The 22,273-nt window shown below is 43.3% G+C and overlaps 1 protein-coding gene across 2 annotated transcripts in view; it reads right to left on the minus strand.

Moving 5' to 3' along the window:
- Positions 1–20,015: 20,015 nt before the first annotated feature.
- Positions 20,016–22,273, minus strand: part of TUBGCP3 (tubulin gamma complex component 3) — a 124,962-nt gene continuing 122,704 nt past the window's right edge. For both annotated transcript variants that reach the window (XM_075852520.1, XM_075852519.1), the window contains exon 22: positions 20,016–21,974. In XM_075852520.1, the coding sequence (XP_075708635.1) occupies positions 21,816–21,974 (159 nt within the window). In that variant the 3' untranslated portion in view covers positions 20,016–21,815. The remainder of the gene's footprint in view (positions 21,975–22,273) is intronic.

Genomic DNA, 22,273 nt, shown 5'->3' on the forward strand with positions numbered 1-22,273 from the left:
GTAGCTGCACGTCGAGGTGCACGAATTTACTGCACACATCGATGTGCAGTTACGTCAAGGTGCGGGAAGGGGTTAAGGTCCTTTTAAACAGCCCGATATTGGCTGTGAAAACAAGTGCGGACCAATGATACAGCATGTCGATTGGCGCTCTTTTGCTACAGTCCCAAGGAGCAATGATCGGTAATGCCAGCAGTACATTACCTGTTTACACAGGAATATGTGCTGCTGCCGACTAGCGACCGTTTATGGGCCGAGATAACGGATCCGATTACCCAACGAACGAGTGTTTGCTCATTCATTGGCTGATCGTTGCCCTGTTTACACAGGGCAATGATCGGGAACGAGCGTTCAGAAAAGCACTCAATTGCCCGACCATTGGCCCGTGTAAAAAAGGCCTTTAGACCAGGCTTACTCTGTACACTGGCCCTCTCAGCCCAGGAGGTGCATACAGTCCTAGTGGAAAGTGCCCCAAAAACTTGGGGGGGGGGGGTTAAAGACCCTGACTGGAGCAAGCTCATTGATCGAGCCTACGTGCGGATGTAATGACCAGCAAAAAGGTAATCTTAAGAGAGCATTTTAATAGAAATGGATTTTGATGGCTTAAATGGCTAAGCTGTCATGGCAGAAAGCACTATATTTAAATCCCAGGGGAGAACCCTAGTACTAGACTGAGGTCTAAATTTAAAGAGGCTCTGCCACCAGATTTTGCAGCCCCTATCTGCTATTGCAGCAGATAGGCGCTGCAATGTAGATTACAGTAACGTTTTTATTTTTAAAAAACGAGCATTTTTGGCCAAGTTATGACCATTTTCGTATTTATGCAAATGAGGCTTGCAAAAGTACAACTGGGCGTGTTGAAAAGTAAAAGTACAACTGGGCGTGTATTATGTGCGTACATCGGGGCGTGTTTACTACTTTTACTAGCTGGGCGTTCTGATGAGAAGTATCATCCACTTCTCTTCAGAACGCCCAGCTTCTGGCAGTGCAGCACTGTGACGTCACTCACAGGTCCTGCATCGTGTCGGCACCAGAGGCTACAGTTGATTCTGCAGCAGCATCAGCATTTGCAGGTAAGTAGCTACATCGACTTACCTGCAAACGCCGATGCTGCTGCAGAATCATCTGTAGCCACTGGTGCCGACACGATACAGGACCTGTGAGTGACGTCACAGCGTGATCTCTGGAGAACACGGCTGTGTCTGCACTGCCAGAAGCTGGGCGTTGTGAAGAGAAGTGGATGACACTTCTATACACAACGCCCAGCTAGTAAAAGTAGTAAACACGCCCCGATGTACGCACATAATACACGCCCAGTTGTACTTTTACTTTTCAACACGCCCAGTTGTACTTTTGCAAGCCTCATTTGCATAAATACAATAATGGTCATAACTTGGCCAAAAATGCTCGTTTTTTAAAAATAAAAACGTTACTGTAATCTACATTGCAGCGCCTATCTGCTGCAATAGCAGATAGGGGCTGCAAAATCTGGTGACAGAGCCTCTTTAAAAGAGGCTTTTAAAAATCTCTTTACCCAAGGACAGTCTGCTAATTTGAGGTCATAAAAAGAACTAAGGGATGAAACCAGGACTTTTAAGGTATTAAGCTTGAGATCTTTATCTAGCTCAGCCTGTAAGAAACCCTGAACAAGGGACATATCTAGTTTATCAATAGGATACTGATCTAGCCCGGCAAATCTAACAAAAGCCTTTCATACCCTAAGATATATATTTTAGGGTATGAAAGGCTTTTGTTAGATTTGCCAGGCTGGATGTTACTCTCTTCTTGCTGGCCAAGAGGGTAGTAATTACTGGGTCAAATAAGCCCCTATTTCTCAGAATAGCCCATTCATCTCCTAGTTTTTAGTAGTGGATTGTGTATCTGAGGGTGCATGACTGGGCCCTGGGATAGGAGATCCGGCCTGGCTTGAAGGATCCATGGCTGGCCTATTGACATTCTCCTCAGTCTAGTGAACCAGGAACGTCTTGGCCAGAATGGGGCTATCAGAATAATCGAGGCCTTGTCTTTCCTGATTTTTCTTATTATCCGTGGAAGCAGACACAGCGGAGGAAAAGCGTAGCCTCTCTCCTGAGACCAACACTGGCTCAATGCATCTATAGCTACCGTACTGTCCTGAGGATTCAGAAAGAATCTTGACCTTTCAGTTCTGTTTGGTAGCGAATAGGTCTATTGGGAGTCCCCATTTTGCTATTATCATCTTGTCCATTCTGACTGGCTTATTTCCACTCGGCTCAAGTAGTCTGCTAACTGGTTGTCCCTTCCTTTGGGGTGTACTGCCGAGAGCGATAGGAGGTGTTTCTCTGCTGTTGAAAAAAATCCTATTTGCCAGACCCATATGCAAGCTTGATCTGGTACCCCCTTGTTTGCTTACATAAGCTACTGCTGTAGTAGTCTGAATACATCTTTACATTGTGATAGGTCAGGAAGAGCTACCTGAATGGCCTGTAGTATTGCATGAAGTTCCTTGAAATTTGAGCCTTGATTTAATTGGGGGCTCCAGTGGTCCTTGGTGGAAGGAGAAGCTTAAGTGGGCTCCCCAGCCCCAGGGACTTGCATCTGTTATTATATTCAATGTCTTGGATGTTACCCTGGGAACGCCTTTCACTAGGTTGTTGATTTGTAGCCACCAAATGAGTGACAGGCAGACATCTGACGAGAGAGAGAAGAGGCAGTCCAGAGAAAGCTTGCTTCTGTCCCAATTTCTGAGGACATCCACTTGTAGAGGGCGAGATTTGAATGGAGCCCATATTACCACTGGGATGCATGATGTTAAAAGTCCCAGAACCGATATTGCATGCCTGATGTCAAATGGGAAAGGAACACAAACACAATCTCCCTCACCAGAAGAACCTTTTAATATGGAAAAAAGGACGTCCGATTTGTGGCATCAAGAAGGATTCCCAGAAAAATACACCACCTGGATGGGATGAGATTTTATTTTATTTAGGTTAATGATCCAATCCAGGCTTGAAAAGATTGAACAAACCCTCTGCAATGAATTTTGCAACAAATTCACAAAATTCCCCAGTATCAAAAAAATCTACCAGGAATGGAATGAGTAAAATATCTTGTGTTCTGATGAAAAATTTCATTTCTGCTATCAGTTTTGTAAACATTCTTGGAGCTTGAAAAATTCTGATAGGTAGTGCTCTGAACTGAAGGGGAGTCAGCACTTTTTTTTAATTTATTTTTTTATTACTACTGCTACCCTCAGGAACCTCTGATGGGGTTGAAAATTCAGGACATGATAGTAGAAGTCTTCTAAAGGAGATTCACTGGGGAAGAGAGAGACTTCATACAGAATTTTTGTAGGAGAGACGAAGGCATCTGCCGAAACACGCGTCGGGTATTGTCGTCTCCTCCATGCGGGAATATGAACTTGGGTATGTACATTTATTCAGCTAGACATTTGGTTTAATCTCTCTAGGGCTGTTTGCATATTCTGCCTTAATGGCCCGGATGACTTGTTGCTTATGTCCTGCATGTGTGTTACATTTACATACACATTAAATGGCGTTCTATACAGAGTAGCGCTATATATTGCACATAGCACTTTTTCTTGCACTGTTTAATCACTGGATGTAAGGCATAGTTAGCACATTTCTGATATGTTCTTACCCCATATGTCTCCAGTACATTCATTCATACCCTGATGGTACCATAAATATATCCTGCATAGGTTGATGCCTTTTAACCCCTTCCCGACATTTGTCGTAAATATACGACATAGAAAGCCAGTGCTTCCCGCAAAATGTTGTATACTTCGCCGGATCTTAGCTGTATCTTACAGCTGATATCCGGCTGTAATGGCGGGGACCGAAATGAGCTTAGATCCCCGCCATTAACCCCTTCAATGCAGCGTTCAAACGTGATCGCTACATTTAAGCTGTTTGCAGCTCATCGGAACCCAAGCAATGAAATTGCCGGGGTTCCGGTGGGTGCAATGACAACCGGAGGCCTAATTCTGACCTCCCGTTCTGCCTAGCATGGAAGCTGGTCAAGATCCGCCTTCTGGTCAAGATCCGAGCTGATCCGGCGTCATCAGCGGTGGAAGTCAGCTGTATGTTACAGCTGACATCCATCCTGTAACAGCAGGAACCGGAGCTACCTCCGATCCCAGAAATTAACCAGTTTGATGCCGCAATCGTAGCGATTGCAGCATCGTAATGGTTACTAGCAGATTGCCAGCCCTGGCAGGCAATCAGGACTGGCGACTGCTGCTATGGCAACAGGTGACACAATGGTCTCCTGCTCTGCCATTACGGAAGCAGATGTAGGCCCCGCCGGGAGGCGAAGACTAATCGGCTTGCTGTCAGTGAATAACTGACAGATCTAATACATTGCACTACGTAGGTAGTGCAATGTATTAGAAAAAAAAATAAATCTGACAGTTGGACCGTCAAGTCCCCTAGTGGGACTTGAGAAAAAGTGTAAAAAAAAAAAAGTATAAAAAAAGTGTAACAAAAAAGTGAAAAAAATAAAAGTTTGATAACAATAAATGTTTCAAGTAATAAAGATAAAAACACAAATCGCTCTTTTTCTCTTATCAAGTCCTTTATTATTGAAAAATAATAATAAACCATATGTATTTGGTATAGCCGCGACCGTAACGACCTGAGGTATCAAAATATATTATTATTTATTGCACGCAGTGAACAGCGTAAAAAAAACAAACTAAAACTTTACCAGAGTTTCTGTTTTCTGGTCACTTTGCCCTACAAATATTGGAATAAAAAGTGAACAAAATGTCACACGTATCCAAAAATGGTACCTATAAAAACTATAGCTCGTCTCGCAAAAAACAAGCCCTCATACAGCTCCGTCGACAAAAAAGTTAAAAAGTTATGGTTCTCACAATTTGGCGACAGAAAAAATACATTCTTTTTACAAAAGTAATTTTATTGTGCAAAAAGTTGTAAAACATAAAAAAGTTCTATAAATTCGGTATCGCCGGAATCGTACTGACCCGCAGAATAAAAGTAACATGTAATTTATAACGCCGTGGTGAACGCTGTATAAAAAAAAACTATGTCAGAATTGCGTTTTTTTGTTTACCTGGCCTCCCAAAAAATAGGATAAAAGATGATCAGAAAGTCGCATGTACCCCAAAATGGTACCAATAATAACTACAGCTCGTCCCGCAAAAAAACCAAAAAAAAAAACCCTCATACCACTACGTCTATGAAAAAATAAAATTAGTTAAGGCTCTAATAAGTCAGGAAATAAAAAATATACTGTTGTGCAGCCCGAGGGGAACATTTCTTCTGTTTCAAGAGGCGATTTATCAAGGACCTAAAATTAGGGAACCAGGAAGGGGAGAGCCCAAACATATCTGCTAGAAGCGAGGGTGCCCGTATTATACCAGGACAACACTTTCCCAGCAAACTACCCCAAACTGCAAAGGTGCGGAGTGTGGACCAAAAGGGGGATAAGAAAGGACGCCATATATCAGTGCGACCCCAGCCTTTGCAGAAAGGATTGCTTCACAGCGTAACACACATCTATGGATCATTTTAATGTTGACCCCATTATTATATCAACTGTGTAAATGATCTGCCAGACACAGCTTCTGTGTCGACGCCCGTGGTTACTCAGTCTGCACCTGCTTCCAAGTCTGATAGAGTGACTCCTTCTTCTACCACTCAGGCTGGGAGGCTGAGGAGTGGGAGAGCCTATCACAGCCTGGCCAGACGGAGCTAGCTCCCGCCCTCTGTCTATTTATACCTTCATTTCCTGCTTCTCCTTTGCCCGTGATTCTGCTTGTTTCCTGGCTCTGCTGCTGCTGCTTGTACTATTTGTCCTCTGCTTCATATTGACCCTGGCTTTACGAACTACTCTCTTGCTCTGCGTTTGGTACCTCGTAAACTCCTGGTTTGATTCGGCTCGTTCACTACTCTTGTAGCTCACGGTGTTGCCGCGGGCATCTGCCCCTTTTCCCTTAGCTTCTTTGTACCCTTGTCTGTCTGTCTGTCGTGCACATAGTGAGAGTAGGGACCGTCTCCCAGTTGTACGCCGTCGCCTAGGACGGACCGTTGCAAGTAGGCAGGGACTGAGTGGCAGGTAGATTAGGGCTCACCTGTCTGTCTCCCTACCCCGTCATTACATAATCACAGGCCCATATACCTTTTCTACCCTGGTCCCTGACACACTATGGACCCCCTTGAGACCCTGGCTCAGCAAATGCAGGGCCTCTCCCTACAGGTCCAAGCCCTGACTCAGAGGGGCAACCTGCATGATGCTACACTGGTAGTACCCCCCCACCTCACCTCTTGAACCCCACCTCAAGTTGCCTGACTGGTTCCCAGGGGCCTGGAAGACTTTTTTCTCCTTTCGGGAGAGTTGTAGGCTCTATTTCCGTCTAAAGCCCCACTCCTCAGTTTCTGAGAGCCAGCGAGTGGGTATAATTATGTCCCGGCTCCAGGACGGGCCCCAAGAATGGGCCTTCTCCTTGGCTCCCGACGCCCCTGAGCTTTCCTCTGTTGACTTTTATTTTCTGCTCTCGGCCTCTTATATGACGAGACTGACAAGACTGCCTTTGCCGAGAGTCAGCTGGTGACCTTAAGTCAGGGTAAGAGACCCGTTGAGGAGTACTGTTCGGACTTTAGGAAGTGGTGTGTAGCTTCTCGTGGAATGACCCTGCCTTGAGGTGCCAGTTTAGATTGGGTCTGTCGAACGCCCTGAAGGACCTGTTAGTTAGCTATCCCTCTTCTGACTCTCTAGTGCAAGTAATGGCTTTAGCGGTACGTCTTGACCGACGTCTCAGGGAACGACGACTTGAACGTTTTTGTGCCTTCTCCTCTGGCTCCCCCATGATGGTTCCCGAGGTGCCATTGCTTCGTTCTTCCACGGAAAACTCTGATGAACTGCTGCAACTCGGGGCCTCCGTGTCTCCCCAACAACGTAGAGAGTTCCGCAGGAAGAATGGTCTCTGCTTCTACTGTGGGGATGACAAGCATCAAGTGAACAACTGTCCTAGGCGTAAGAATAAGCAGTCGGAAAACTTCCGCGCCTAAGTGACCATCGGGGAGGTCGCTTGGGCGCACAGGTATTTCCCGTATACATGAAACCTAATAAGATCTTGCTTCCCTTTCAGGTCTCTTTTGGTGGTAGGCCTGCTACCGGCAATGCCTTCGTGGATTCAGGGTCTTCTGCTAATATCATGTCTGTGGAATTTGCTATGTCTCTAGCTATGCCATTGATTGAATTGCCTAAACCTGTCCCGGTAGTGGGTATCGACTCCACTCCTCTTGCTAATGGTTATTTTACGCAGCATACCCCTGTTTTTGAACTCCTTGTTGGCTCCATGCATTTGGAACAGTGCTCTGTACTGGTGATGCAGGGATTATCGTCCAATTTGGTTTTAGGCCTACCCTGGTTGCAGATGCATAATCCCACATTTAACTGGAACACTGGGGATCTTACCAAATGGGGTAATGAATGCATGATGTCATGTTTTTCTGTTAATTTTATTTCTCTCCCTGAGGAGGTGAACACTCTACCTGAGTTTATTCAGGACTTCGCTGATTTGTTTTTTCTAAAAAGGCCTCCGAAGTGTTACCTCCTCATAGAGAGTACGATTGCGCAATCAATTTGGTACCAGGGGATAAGCTCCCTAAGGGTAGGATATTTAATCTCTCTTGTCCCGAACGTGAAGCCACGAGAGAGTATATCCAGGAATGCCTGGCCAAGAGTTACATTCGCCCCTATACTTCTCCGCTAGGTGCTGGCTTCTTCTTCGTAGGGAAGAAGGATGGTGGTCTTAGGCCGTGCATCGCTTACCGAAACTTGAATAAGGTCACTGTAAGGAACCAGTATCCCCTTCCATTGATTCCTGATCTCTTCAATCAGGTTAAGGGGGCCCAATGGTTCTCTAAGTTTGATCTACAGGGGGCTTTCAACCTTATCCGCATCAACGAGGGGGATGAGTGGAAGACTGCGTTTAACACGCCCAAAGGTCATTTCGAATACCTCGTCATGCCCTTTGGGTTGTGTAATGCTCCCGCGGTCTTCCAGAATTTCATAAATGAGATTTTAAGAGACTACCTGGGGGTATTTCTTGTAGTGTACCTTGATGACATACTGGTGTTTTCCAAGGACTGGTCCTCCCACATTGAGCATGTCAGGAAGGTGCTCCAGGCCCTTCAGGAAAACAAACTGTTTGCTAAAACCGAAAAATGTGTGTTTGGGGTGCAAGAGATACCATTTTTGGGTCAAATCCTCACTCCTCATGAATTCCGCATGGACCCTGCCAAGGTTCAGGCTGTGCCTGAATGGGTCCAACCTGCCTCCCTGAAGGTGTTACAGTGCTTCCGGGGGTTTGCTAATCATTACAGGAGATTTATTGCTGACTTCTCGGTCATCGCTAAGCCTCTTATGGATCTCACTCGCAAAGGTGCTGATCTCCTCCACTGGCCTCCTGAGGCTGTCCAGGCTTTTGAGGTCCTTAAGAAGTGCTTTATCTCGGCCCCAGTGCTGATTCAGCCTAACCAAATGGAGCCGTTCATCGTGGAGGTTGACGCCTCCGAGGTGGGAGTGGGTGCTGTCTTGTCCCAGGGTACCAGGTCCCTCACCCATCTCCGTCCCTGTGCCTACTTCTCCAGGAAGTTCTCACCCACTGAGAGTAACTATGACATTGGCAACCGCGAACTCTTATCCATTAAATGGGCATTTGAAGAGTGACGCCACTTCCTGGAGGGGGCTAGGCACGAGGTAACGGTCCATACCGACCACAAGAATCTGGTTTTCCTAGAATCTGCCCTGAGGCTAAACCCGAGATAAGCTCGATGCGCGTTATTTTTTACTAGATTCAACTTTTTGGTCACCTATAGGGCTGGGTCTAAAAATATTAAAGCTGATGCACTGTCGCGTAGCTTCATGGCAAGCCCTCCTTCGGAGGAAGATCCTGCTTGTGTTTTGCCCCCAGGTATAATAATTTCCTCTGTTGATTCTGACCTAGTCTCCGAAATTTCGGCTGATCAAGGTTCAGCTCCCGGTAACCTTCCTGAGAACAAGCAATTTGTTCCCCTGCAATTCTGGCTAAGGGTACTCAGGGAGAATCATGACTCTGCTCTATCTGGCCATCCAGGCATCCTGGGTACCAAGCACCTCATTGCCAGAAACTATTGGTGGCCTGTGTTGCTTAAAGACGTTAAGGCCTACGTCGCCGCTTGTGAATTTTGTGCTAGGTCCAAGACTCCCAGGTCCCGACCAGCGGGCTTACTATGTTCTTTGCCCATTCCCTAGAGACCTTGGACCCATATCTCCATGGATTTTATCAGCGAGCTGCCTCCATCTCAAGGCAAGTTGGTGGTGTGGGTTGTAGTAGACCGCTTCAGTAAAATGTGCAACTTTGTGCCCCTCAAGAAACTACCCAATGCTAAGACGTTAGCTACCTTGTTTGTCAAACACATCCTGCGTCTCCATGGGGTTCCTGTCAATATTGTTTCTGACAGAGGGGTACAATTTGTTTCATTGTTTTGGAGAGCCTTCTGTAAGAAGTTGGAGATTGATCTGACCTTCTCCTCGGCCTTCCATCCTGAAACTAATGGCCAGACTGAGAGGACTAATCAGTCTCTAGAACAATATTTAAGGTGTTTCATCTCTGACTGTCAATATGATTGGGTCTCCTTCATTTCCCTCGCTGAATATTCCCTTAATAACCGGGTCAGTAACTCGTCAGGGATCTCCCCCTTTTTCTGTAATTTTGGGTTTAATCCACGGTTCTCTTCCGTTTCACCTGGAGGTTCCAACAATCCCGAGGTAGAGGTCGTTCATCGGGAACTGTGCACAGTCTGGGCCCAGGTTCAGAAGAACCTAGAGGCGTCCCAGAGCATACAAAAGACTCAGGCAGATAGAAGACGTTCTGCTAACCCCTTGTTTGTGGTCGGGGATCTGGTGTGGCTGTCTTCTAAAAATGTGCACATTAAAGTCCCGTCCAAAAAGTTGGCTCCCCGGTATATAGGGCCGTACAAGGTAATTGAAGTCCTTAACCCGGTCTCCTTCCGACTGGAGTTACCCCCGTCTTTTCGAATACACAACGTGTTTCATGCCTCCCTCCTGAAACGCTGCTCCCCGTCCTTGGCTCCCTCGAGGAAACCTCCTGTCCCTGTTCTCACCCCTGAAGGGGTAGAATTCAAGGTGGCCAAGATTGTGGACAGCAGGATGGTCCAAGGCTCCCTCCAGTACCTGGTCCATTGGAGAGGATAAGGGCCTGAGGAGAGGACTTGGGTACCCGCCCGGGATGTTCACGCTGGCGTATTGCTCAGGAGGTTCCATCTTCGGTTCCCCAATAAGCCAGGTCCACCTAGAAAGGGTCCAGTGGCCCCTCATAAATGGGGGGGGGGTACTGTAAAGGATCTGCCAGACACAGCTTCTGTGTCGACACCCGTGGTTACTCAGTCTGCACCTGCTTCTAAGTCTGATAGAGTGACTCCTTCTTCTACCACTCAGGCTGGGAGGCTGAGGAGTGGGAGAGCCTATCACAGCCTGGCCAGACGGAGCTAGCTCCCGCCCTCTGTCTATTTATACCTTCATTTCCTGCTTCTCCTTTGCCTGTGATTCTGCTTGTTTCCTGGCTCTGCTGCTGCTGCTTGTACTATTTGTCCTCTGCTTCATATTGACCCTGGCTTTACGAACTACTCTCTTACTCTGCGTTTGGTACCTCGTACACTCCTGGTTTGACTCGGCTCGTTCACTACTCTTGTAGCTCACGGTGTTGCCGTGGGCATCTGCCCCTTTTCCCTTAGCTTCTTTGTACCCTTGTCTGTCTGTCGTGCACATAGTGAGAGTAGGGACCGTCGCCCAGTTGTACGCCGTCGCCTAGGACGGGCCGTTGCAAGTTGGCAGGGACTGAGTGGCGGGTAGATTAGGGCTCACCTGTCTGTCTCCCTACCCCGTCATTACAACCTGACTATGCCCCTGATATACTCTGCCCAGCTTACATGTGCCCCCACATTATAAACGGAAACACCAGCAATACTCAAACAAATCTACTACCAAGCAAAATTCACGCTCCAAAAGCCAAATGGCGCTCCCTCCGCTCTGAATCCTATAGCGTGCCCAAACAGCAGTTTCCTTCCACATATATGGCATCGCCATACCCGGGAGAAACGTTTTAACAATTTTTGGGGTGTGTCTCCCAGTGGCATAAGCTGGGCATGACATATTTGCCACTGAATGGTATATCTAGGGAAAAATACAAATGTTTAAATTGCCACATCCGCAGCGCATTCATTTATGGAAAAGACCTGTGGGGTGAAAATGCTCACTACACCCCTTAATAAATGCCTTGAGGTGTGTAGTTTCCAAATGGGGTCACTTCTCAGGGGTTTATTTTTATTATTTCACATCTGAGCCTCTGCAGTTGTGAACCAATACTTTGTAAATCGACAAATTAGGCCTCAATTTTACATGGTACTCTTTCACTCCTGAGCCTGGTCGAATGTCCAGGCCAAAGATTAGGGCCACATGTAGGATGTTTCTAAAACCAGGAAACACAGCATAATTAGAGGGCTGTCCTGTTATGGTGGCACAAGCTGGACACCACATATTCGCATATGTATGGAAAAAATCCCATTTTCACTCTGCAACATCGAGTGCACACTAATTTCTACAAAACACCTGCAGGGTTAAAATGCTTACTAAACCCCTAGGTAAATGCATTGATGGGTGTAGTTTCCAAAATTGGGTCACTTCTGGGGGGCTTCCACTGTTTTGGGCCCACAGGCGCCCAGAAACCAAATGGCGCTCCTTCCCTTCTGAGACCTGCCGTGTGCCCAGACAGCAGTTTATGACCACATGTGGGGTATTGACGTACTCGGATGAAATTGCTTTACAAATGTTGGGTTCTTTTTTTCCTTTATTTGTTGAGAAAATGAAAAATTTTGCGCTAAAGCTACGTCTTATTGAAGAAAAATGATAGAATTTATTAGAATTGGGCAGTGAAAATAAAAACTATCAAACATCTGTGGGGTAAAAATGCTTACTACAAACCTAGATGAATTCCTCAAGAGGTGTAGTTCCCTAAATGGAGTCACTTTTTGGGCGTTTTCATTGTTTTCAATTGTTTGTTTTGCAAACCAATCCTGCTAAATGTGATCTCTAAAAGCCAAATAGCGCTCTTTCCATTCTAAGACCTGCCGTGTCCAAACAGCCGGTTATTACCACATGTGGGGTATTGTTTTACTCGGGACAAATTGCTTTAAAAATTTTACGGTACTTTTTCTCCTTCAGTCCTTGTGGAAATGAGAAAAAATTAGCCAAACCTAAATTTTCTTTGAAAAAATTTAGATTGTCATTTTCAGGGTCTACTTCCAATAATTTCTGCAAAAAACCTGTGGGGTCAAAACGCTCACTATACCCCTAGATAATTTCCTCAATGGGTGTAGTTACGAAAATGGGGTCACTTGTGGGGGGTTTCCACTGTTTTGTCCCCTCAGGGGCTTTGTAAACGTGACATGGCCTCCGCAAACCATTCCTGCTAAATGTGAACTCCAAAAGCCAAATGGCGCTCCATCCCTTCTAAGCCCTGCCGTGTGTCCAAACATCCGTTTATTACCACGTGGGGTATTGTTTTACACGGGAGAAATTGCTTTACAAATTTTACAGTGCTTTTTCTCCTTCAGTCCTTGTGGAAATGAGAAAAAATTAGCTAAACCTAAATTTTCTTTGAAAGAATTTAGATGGTCATTTTCAGGGCCTACTTCCAATAATGCTCACTATACCCCTAGATAATTTCCTTGAGGTGGGGTCACTTTTGGGAGATTTTCACTGTATTGGCACCGCAAGAGCTCTTCAAACCTGACATGGTGCCTAAAATATATTCTAATAAAAATAAGGCTTCAAAATCCTCTAGGTCCTCCTTTGCTTCTGAGGCCGGTGCTTCAGTACAGTAGCACGCTACGGCCACATATGGGATATTTCCAAAAACTGCAGAACCTGGGCAATAAACATTGAGTTGCATTTCTCTGGTAAAACCTTCTGTGTTATAAAAAAAATTGTATTCCAAATTTATTTCTGCAAAAAATATGAAATTTGTAAATTTCACCTCTACTTTGCTTTAATTCCTGTGAAACGTCTAAAGGGTTAAGAAACTTTCTAAATGCTGTTTTGAATACTTTGAGGGGTGAAGTTTTTAAAATGGGGTGTCTTTTTGGGGGTTTCTAATATATAAGGCCCTCAAAGCCACTTCACAACTGAACTGGTCCCTGTAAAAATAGCCTTTTGAAATTTTCTTGAAAATGTGAGAAATTGCTGCTAAAATTCAAAGCCTTGTAACGTCCTAGAAAAATAAAAGGATGTTAAAAACATGATGCCAATCTAAAGTAGACATATGGGGGATGTTAATTAGGAACAATTTTGTGTGTTATAACTGCCTATCTTACAAGCAGATACATTTAAATTTAGAAAAATGCTAATTTTTGCAATTTTTCACTAAATTTTGGTGTTTTTCACAATTAAATACTGAACATATCGAGCAAATTTTGCCAGTAACAAAAAAAGTCCAATGTGTCACGAGAAAACAATCTCAGAATCGCTTGGATAGGTAAAAGCATTCCGAAGTTATTACCACATAAAGTGAAACATGTTAGATCTAAAAAATGAGGCTCTGTCAGGAAGGTCAAAAGTGGCCAAAGAGGGAAGGGGTTAATACATTGTATGACTAATTTTTAATTGTATTTGTATCTGTTTGTTAATAAAATGAATTTCTATTATTTATTACGTCTGGGTTAGTTTTTGACCATTTTTCTTCTACAGGTTCATCTAAACATGCGGAGGTCTGGCCAGGGTAGGCCTCAGACTTCCGTCGCAGCTAAACCACTCCTTCCGCTAGGTTCACCGGGTTAGACTGTTACTGGATGTGCAGCTTCACCTGAACCGCAAACCAGAAGTGACATCCCGCAGACTGGAAGTGATCTGAACTTGCTTCCTCCGGTCCCGTACACCGAACCAAAAGTTCCGGCCAAGCCACCTGCCTGCAGATGCCATGGCGCGGAAGAGAACCCCTACCAAAGGTGGTCAGAACATTGCCCAACCTGCCATCTCAGACACTAGAAGTGCCGCCCAGGAGAGGAGAGAGGCCAGCCCCGGACTATCTACTGCTCTCAAGAGACTTCTGCAGCCAGAGAAGCCCCAATAGAAGGTAAGCACTTCATTGGGGTCTGCAGCAGTGTGTCCTTAGTTACTGGAACTCTTTTAGCTATTGGACCAAAAATTTTCTGCCTGGTATACGGCACGTCACTAGTGATGTGCCGTGTATGGGCTGTTGAGTTATACATGTGCGGTCCCTGCTGTTCTGTCGCTTGTCAAGCGAGAGGACAGCAGGGACCACGCATACACATTCCTGGCTGTATAACAGAACAGCCCATACATGGCACGTCACTAGTGCCGTGCCGTATACAGGCAGAAACTTTTAACGGTTTGACCACGTGATAAGTATACGGCTGGTAAACACAGCGGGCAAAGAGTGATGTCATGTGCCCCATGGCAGCATCGGGAAACGGGGCCAATTTTTACAGTAAGTGCAGTACAAATGTAAATCACATTCCGAGGTTAAAAGCACTGACACAAAAGTTTTAACTTGGAAAACCCCTTTAAGGCCAGCCTTGCTCAGACTTCTAGTTTATGTAGCGCTGCAGCCCTTTGTGGACAGCGCTGAGGCAAACCGTGGATCCATGGCACAACTGGAGAGCACCAGGTAAGGTATGTATTATTTTAAAATGTTGTATGTCATAGTCCCCACTACCAAAGGGTCGCTTCAATTGTATACACATCCTTAGGACACAAATCCAATTGAAAGCGCAGGCGAGGCAAGCGAACCATCAGTTCCCTTCCTCACCATCCAGCGCTTTTCTTGTGGCACAGGCGGCGTGATTACGTCATTGCGCCATCTGGCATTGTTCCACTGAAGCAGGTCCGATCAGAAAAGACCAGGCCTGCATCAACGGCAAACGTAAATGGTGATCCCGAGCCGACGCTAAAAAAACTCCTATCGCGGGGATTCCTTTGTATCTAAAAGGAGTCCAGCACTAGCTTAATAGTGGCACATGCACCAGATGTGCACCAGAATTCGGGTGCATTTCTGGTGATCCTGCGCCACTTACAAGGCTCAGTAAACTGAACAGTAACGGCTCTAAGCATTGGTTAGTTTACATCATGTGGTGGCCGGTTACCTAAGTTCATTGGCCTACTTTTAAAAGCAGGCCAATGACCCGGGGATAACCTGGGACCACGTCATTTAAACTAACCAATGACAGCTTAGTTGTCAACGGTTCGGACAGCACCAGGTGGTAATGGGTGCACGAGTAGGGACCCAATCCAATATGTTTAGCAAAAGAAGTAGTACTCGGCCCATCAAATTGGAGTGAAATTCTTAAGTCTTCTTATTTATATGCCAATATGCATGTGCGACGTTTCGGTCAAGGTATGACCTTCATCAAGCACTAAAGAAATTAAATAAGAGAAATAATACAGATTATACTATAGTATTACGGACACGCAAGATATATACAGGGAAAAAGGAAATAAATCATGAAAATAAATCATGAAAATAAATCATGAAAAAAAATATGTAAAAGTATAAAGTAAAAACAAGAAGAAGAAATAACATGCAGTCACAGGAGCAAGATCAGGTCGGAGCAGGTATTGGTGTACGATTCAGTCAACAGACCAACGGGTATATAAAATATATGTTTTACAATAGGAAAATATTTAATTTTATTTCAGATAAACAGCATTTAATATCTAGAACAGTAATATAGTACAGTAAACTAGTACAGTAATCTAGTTAAATGAAAAAAATGGTCACGTAGATAATGAATCAGAGTACTCAATGGTACAGATGGAGAAAATATTAGGAAAGATTTTCCATATTGTGCAATATATCCTAGGTATAGGAAGGACTATATGTCATGAGTAATCCCTCTAAGTGATAAGTATGCTGCACTCTTATCAGGACAGGTCGTTTGGGCAGACACAAAAGTTGTAAGCTTACCTCGTTTGTAGATTGTGGCTAGAATGGGAATTTTGTGTTCAGGAATTGCAGCTGACCGCATATTGGACGCTGGGGAAGTGGCCCGTTTTGCGCCAAATATGTATCCCTACTGACGAGGGAGGCACGTGCGCGTCATGTGATGACGTCAGCGCGCATCGGCCATAAGAGGGAATGTAGTGTAGGTGTCAGCGCATGTGCAATAAGAATGTAGCGGTGTGCTAGTGCGCTCTGGTGGTCAAAAATAATGTCATGAAACTTATTAACTATATAAAAATGGACAAGCCGCTAAGTTAGAGGGTATATGCCCTAAGTAATGTAAAGGTAAAAGGATACCATATTGTACCTGGGGATCGGATATAGACTGACCACCTGGTCAGAGTGGATCAGTGGGCCTGCAAATATGAAAACGCATTTATTAAGATATGATAATATGATACAATATCTTGATATGTAACGGCTAAATAGAATAGCTAGTTGATGCCATATTGCAAAAATAAAAGGTACGAAGAAATCTCGTAGGGGGATCAATTGTCCTGTGTGTGGGTGGTAAATTACCTCTCCTTTTATTATGTCGGAACATTGGAGACATGAGAGGCAAGGGAAGGTACCTTTCTTGGGTGTTTTCAAGGAGGTCTGTCTTGGAAGCCTTTTTGTGGATCCCAGATCTGCCCTTACCAATTTATCCCTTAAGTTTTTTGGCTGTTTTGTACAGGGAAGAAAAGGGGATTTAAATTCCTGGATCCTGGGATAAGCTTCTTGAAGAATGGACCAGTGTTTCCGAATTACATGGTGGATTTTAAACGAACACAGGTGGTAAGTATGCACAAATGGTATGCAGTTTTTGTTCTTGTTCCAATTGGGTTGTGTACCACTACCAGACATGGTTTGGTTGAGAAGATGTGTGAGATAACCCCTCTCTCTAAACTTTGCAGTCATATCCTGTATTCTGGTATCCCTGAGTTCCTTGTTGCCTACTATCCTAGAGATGCAGGGGAATTGGGATTTAGGTAATGAAGCCTTGGTGGTCATGGGGTGGCAACTAGAAAAGTGAAGTAGACTATTTCTGTCTGTCGCTTTGGTAAATAGGCCAGTGCTAAGTCTGCCATGACTATCCTTAATCACAAGTGTATCCAGGAAACTGATAGATGTTTGGCTAGAGTTGGGAGTAAACTGTAGTTCTGGCCAGATAGCATTAAGTTGTGATGTAAATGTATTGAGGGTATCAATTGGGCCATGCCAAAGACAGAAAATGTCATCTATATATCTTTTCCAGAGGAGCTAATGTTCCTTAAGAGTGCATTAGTATATACGAAATGTTCTTCGAAAGAGGCCATGTAGCAAGTCGCATACTGAGGTGCCGCATTGGACCCCATGGCTGTACCTTGTTATTGTAAAGTAGAAAGTGTCCTCAAATAAAAAATAGTTTACAGTAAGGACAGTCCTAAGTAAATCCATACATAAGCTGATGATTTTACTGTCCTTACCGGCTTCGGATAGTATCTCATTAGTCGCTGCTAAGCCCTTAGAATGTATAATAGTATTGTTCTTCTTGTAACTTTATAATTTTTCATATTTTTTTTTTCATGATTTATTACCTTTTTTCCTGTATATATCTTACGTGTCCATAATACGTATGGAGGTATATGTATTATTTCTCTTATTTAATTTCTTTAGTATTTGATGAAGATCATAACTTGACCGAAGCTTCGCACATGCATATTGGCATATAAATAAAAAGACTTAATAATTTCACTCGAATCTGGTGTGCAGAGTAATTATTTTGCTAAAAGCAATGACAGTTTAGAGCTGTTTTTATTTTTAATAAAATAACGAGGGTTGAGTGGGAGGTTTTATTTAAAAAGATTTTGAATGTGTTTTTGCTTTTTAAAAAAAATTATTACTACTGCCTTAGTAATGGATGCGGTCCATCAGACATCGTCCATTACTAAAGTGGGGCTTAGTGTTAGCTGTTGAAAAGACTAGCAGTAAGTCCCCACTACACCACCGGTACCCACCGCCACCAGGGGTACTGGGAAGAGATGTATATGATCCAGTTCACAAACATCTGCAGTGATGCTGGGGCACTGGGGCAGCCGCAGCCTGGTATTATCAGGCTGGGAAAGACCAAAAACAGTGTCCCTTCCCAACCTGGTAATGCTAGCCTGCTACTGCTATGTTGTATCTGTCTGGTTATGAAAAAAGGGGGACACCCCACATTCTTTTCTAAATAAGTAATTGCAAAAAACAACATGGCCCCCCCCCCCCATTTTTTGTAAAAAAAAAATGACGTAAATCGAATTAGTCCTCGAATCTGAAGTAGTCCAACAACCGAACCTGTGAAAAAACACAATCCACCACAAAAAAAACAAAAACATTAGTAGCACATAAAAAAGCAGCTATGCGGTTTCCATAACTTCGGGAGTAATGGGAGGGGTGTCAGCACTAAAAGTGCCTAGGGCAGCATCAACTCTAAATACGGCCCTGATAGTGGCCCTTGAAATTAATTGGATGTTTGTATAATGAAAAGACAGAAAGGGTCCTCCAAAGAGAGTTGTGCTTTGTAGCCTCTCTATGCCTATTGATTGACGTTCTGAATGAGGGACTCTTAACTCAAAATACCCCCAATAGGGTATTTAAAATTGTTCTTATCCAGACAACCTCTGTAAGAAAGTATTAGAAATTGCGTTAATATTGATATTTTCAAAATATATATTTACCAGTAGGAACAGTTAGATAAAACTCTTACAGGGTTGTTGCGGATTTACAATTCTCCACTTGTACTCTGCTGAGTGCCCTACCAGGGTAGATGTGCCGTTTAGGATAGACTGTATTTTGTAAGCGCATGGTTTCTCTTTTTTGGAACAGGCACACAGAAATGAAGCATCATGATATTATTCAAACAAACAATTCTGAACACTAAAAACAATAATAGTACACACACACAAGCTACGTAACCATCATTAACCCCTTCCCCCTGCTTGCATTCTGGGCCCTAATGACCAAGCCATTTTCTAAATTTTTCCATTGTCACAGTCGAAGAGCTATAACTTTTTTATTTTTGCATCGACATAGCTGTTTAAGGTCTTGTTTTTTTGCGACACGTCTTGTAGTTTTTATTGGTACCATTTTGGAGAAGATGCGACTTTTTGATCACTTATCAAATTTTTTTTAAGTCAGGATTAACAGAAAACTGCAATTCTTCCACAGTTTTTTATTTTATTTTTTACGGCGTTCACCGTGCGGGTTAAATAATGTAATAGATTTATAGTCGGGGTCGTTACGGACGCGGCGATACCAAATATGTGTAACTTTTTTGCTTTATTGTGGGTTTTTTTTAATAGTAAAGCAGTTTGTAAGGGGAAAAAGTGGGTTTTTCATTTATTTTTTTTAATTAACTTTATTCAACTTTTTTTTACTTTTACACTAGTCCCACTCGGGGACTTCACTATGCGATCCTCATTATAATACACTGCAATACTTCTGTATTGCAGTGTATTACTGCCTGTCCATTTAAAACGGACAGGCATCTGCTAGCAGGCATTCATTACAGACAGACCTGGGGGCCTTTATTAGGCCCCCGGCTGCCATCGGAGACACAGACACTCGGCGATCGTATCGCCGGGTGTCGGTGGGATGAGAGGGAGCTTGCTCCCTCCCTCTCTCCAAAACCACTCAGATGCGGTGCTCGCTATTGAGCACCGCATCTGAGGGGTTAAACGGGTGAGATCGATACTAATATCGATCTCACACGGCAGAGCAGGGACGCTCCCAGCCCTCAGCTACGTCTGGCAGCCGAGAGCAGGGAGATTTGACAGCTCCCTGCTCTGTTTACTTTATTTTACAGCAGCGGCGCTGTAGAATAAAGCCCATTAATGACCGCCGTGAAAAGGCTTATCGGCGGTCATTAAGGCACATATTTCGTATTAAAATAAATAAGATAACGTGAAGAATTGAATTTTTTCCCAACACATGAATATTTTAAAAATCTGCTTTTTTTTATTGAGTTTTTTGTAACATAATAAAACATGGAATTAAATGATGCGTGATTTACATATTACAAAGAGAAGACAGTAATATATAAATAATTACAGTGGAAAAATATACAAAGTTAAAATAGACTTAATTACTTATGTTCACCGTCACCGATGACAAGGCTATTCATTTACATACTACATAAACTAATAGACATTACATTTCTAAATTAGGATTTATTTTTTATTTATATGATCTTTAAAAATAAAATATCTAACACAAAGCAAAAAGTAAACATGAATGGGTCATGCACTTTGCAGCAACAGTTTCAGTGGCACAAAACTAGAGGAACATTTAACTCTGGGTAAAAATCAAAATGTTCAGTTTTTGCCCATAGTCAAGAGATACCACATGCCCCCAAAGTATCACTCACTTTAGGCTACATTAAGATGAGCGTGATAGATTTACGCGCGTAAAAAACACATGTAAATCTCTCCGTGTGCGTTCCGTTTTAACATCAGTGGGTTTTGCGAGTGGCCGTGTGTTTTTCACGCCCTTTTTTTCTTCAATGTAAATGATGCGTGAAACACGGACAGCACACGGATGTGGGTCAGTGTGTTGTCCGTGGTTTTCACGCACCCATTGACGTCAATGGGCGACCAATATAGGACATGCAGTGAGTTTCACGAAACGGACACTCACTGTGTGAAAACTCACGCATGTGTGAATAGCCCCAATGAAATCAATGGGGCCATGTGCTATAATTTGTTTCAACGCACAGTACACGGACTATAATCATACTCGTCTGAATGAGCCCTTAAAGATATTTCATCCTCCTTCATGCACTCCTAGGCTGCAACCTAAACATGCTTGGGCTATTGTGCCCCAGTGTCTGCCTGGAAAATAGTCCTTCAGGTTAGTGTATAGATGGAGTATTTTCAAAGCAGACTCCCAATGGGCCGAAAACAATTCTGCTTGGGAGCGATGGACGAGCATAAGATTAGGTAGTAGCCTAGAAGAAGATAGCATGGGATCACCAGTACAGTGGCTCTTAAGTACCTAAAACATTGGAGGCATATATAGCACCATAACTCTGGGCAGACACTACATTTTCTGTTTTGCCCTAAGATACACTTTAAACATAAATAATTTATACTTAAAAACTAAGCAGCGAGTAAACTCAAAATAGTAACGGTATAGTCAGCAATTTAGGTATAGGAGTGCAATGCAAAAAGACAAGTCTGGAGCTTACTTAACCTCGAACAGTTTGTTCCTTTTTTTAAAAAAAAATAAGACTAATTAAATAATATGTAACAACTGCAATGTGTTATGAGGATTTCTCCTTTGTCTCCCCATGAAAAAGATTTTGACAAAACAAAAAATAACACAAATATATACAATACTTACATTGAGTGTTCATAAATTGACTACAATGTACAAAAAGCATGTTTTCCCTTCGGTGTGTTGCATACATAAGGAACCCTACAGTCTTAATAAATATAAGCAAAACACCACATTATTTGGTTTTCTTGTGTTTATTACAGGGCAAATATGGTCTTAAGAACAGCCTATATTTGTGTGTGAACAAACCTTAGAGCACTGAAATGTACTTAAATAGCAAATACTTTACTTGATGCATAAAGTCATCTTGTAGTTGTATTGCTGTCCATCATCATCATTCTTCTGTAAGCAAAGCGTCCATTAATGATTATACAGATGTATTGTATCTACTGAACAAGCTTAGCTATTTGTACACTGCAGGCAATACCTTGCTTCCGCTGTAGTAAAGGGTCTAGGACATATACAGGAAGAGAACTCCTTTTGTTACATTTACTCAAACTTGTAAGCTGCGTCTACCTCTTGTACCCAGGGACATACGAAGCCTTGGTTCTCTTGCTTTATAATGTTCGTTGAAGTCCAACCTAAAGCTTAAAAATCTCAAGCTTTCATCTGTACTGGTTGTCAGCAAAACTAGAAACTGCTGAACAATACCCTAAGGGAAAAAGATAAAAACTGCTTTAGAAGAAGCAAACAATAATGGACATATTACCTACTCTTCAAGACATCGCTGTTTTTTTCTTACACAACCGGTAATATCCCAAGGGGACCAGATAAATACTATAGAACTAAAAAGTTACAAAACTGCATTTCCACAAAAGACGTTGTGCCTACAATAGACAATCATACACAATAAATCAGATACTTTCCATTGCATATACAGCAAACACATCTTTATACCCATATTCAAGACCTGTTGTAACCATAGAAATTAACACATCTGCCGCAGAACCG

This window comes from Rhinoderma darwinii, chromosome 2, assembly GCF_050947455.1.
Source record: "Rhinoderma darwinii isolate aRhiDar2 chromosome 2, aRhiDar2.hap1, whole genome shotgun sequence".
NCBI lineage: Eukaryota > Metazoa > Chordata > Amphibia > Anura > Rhinodermatidae > Rhinoderma > Rhinoderma darwinii.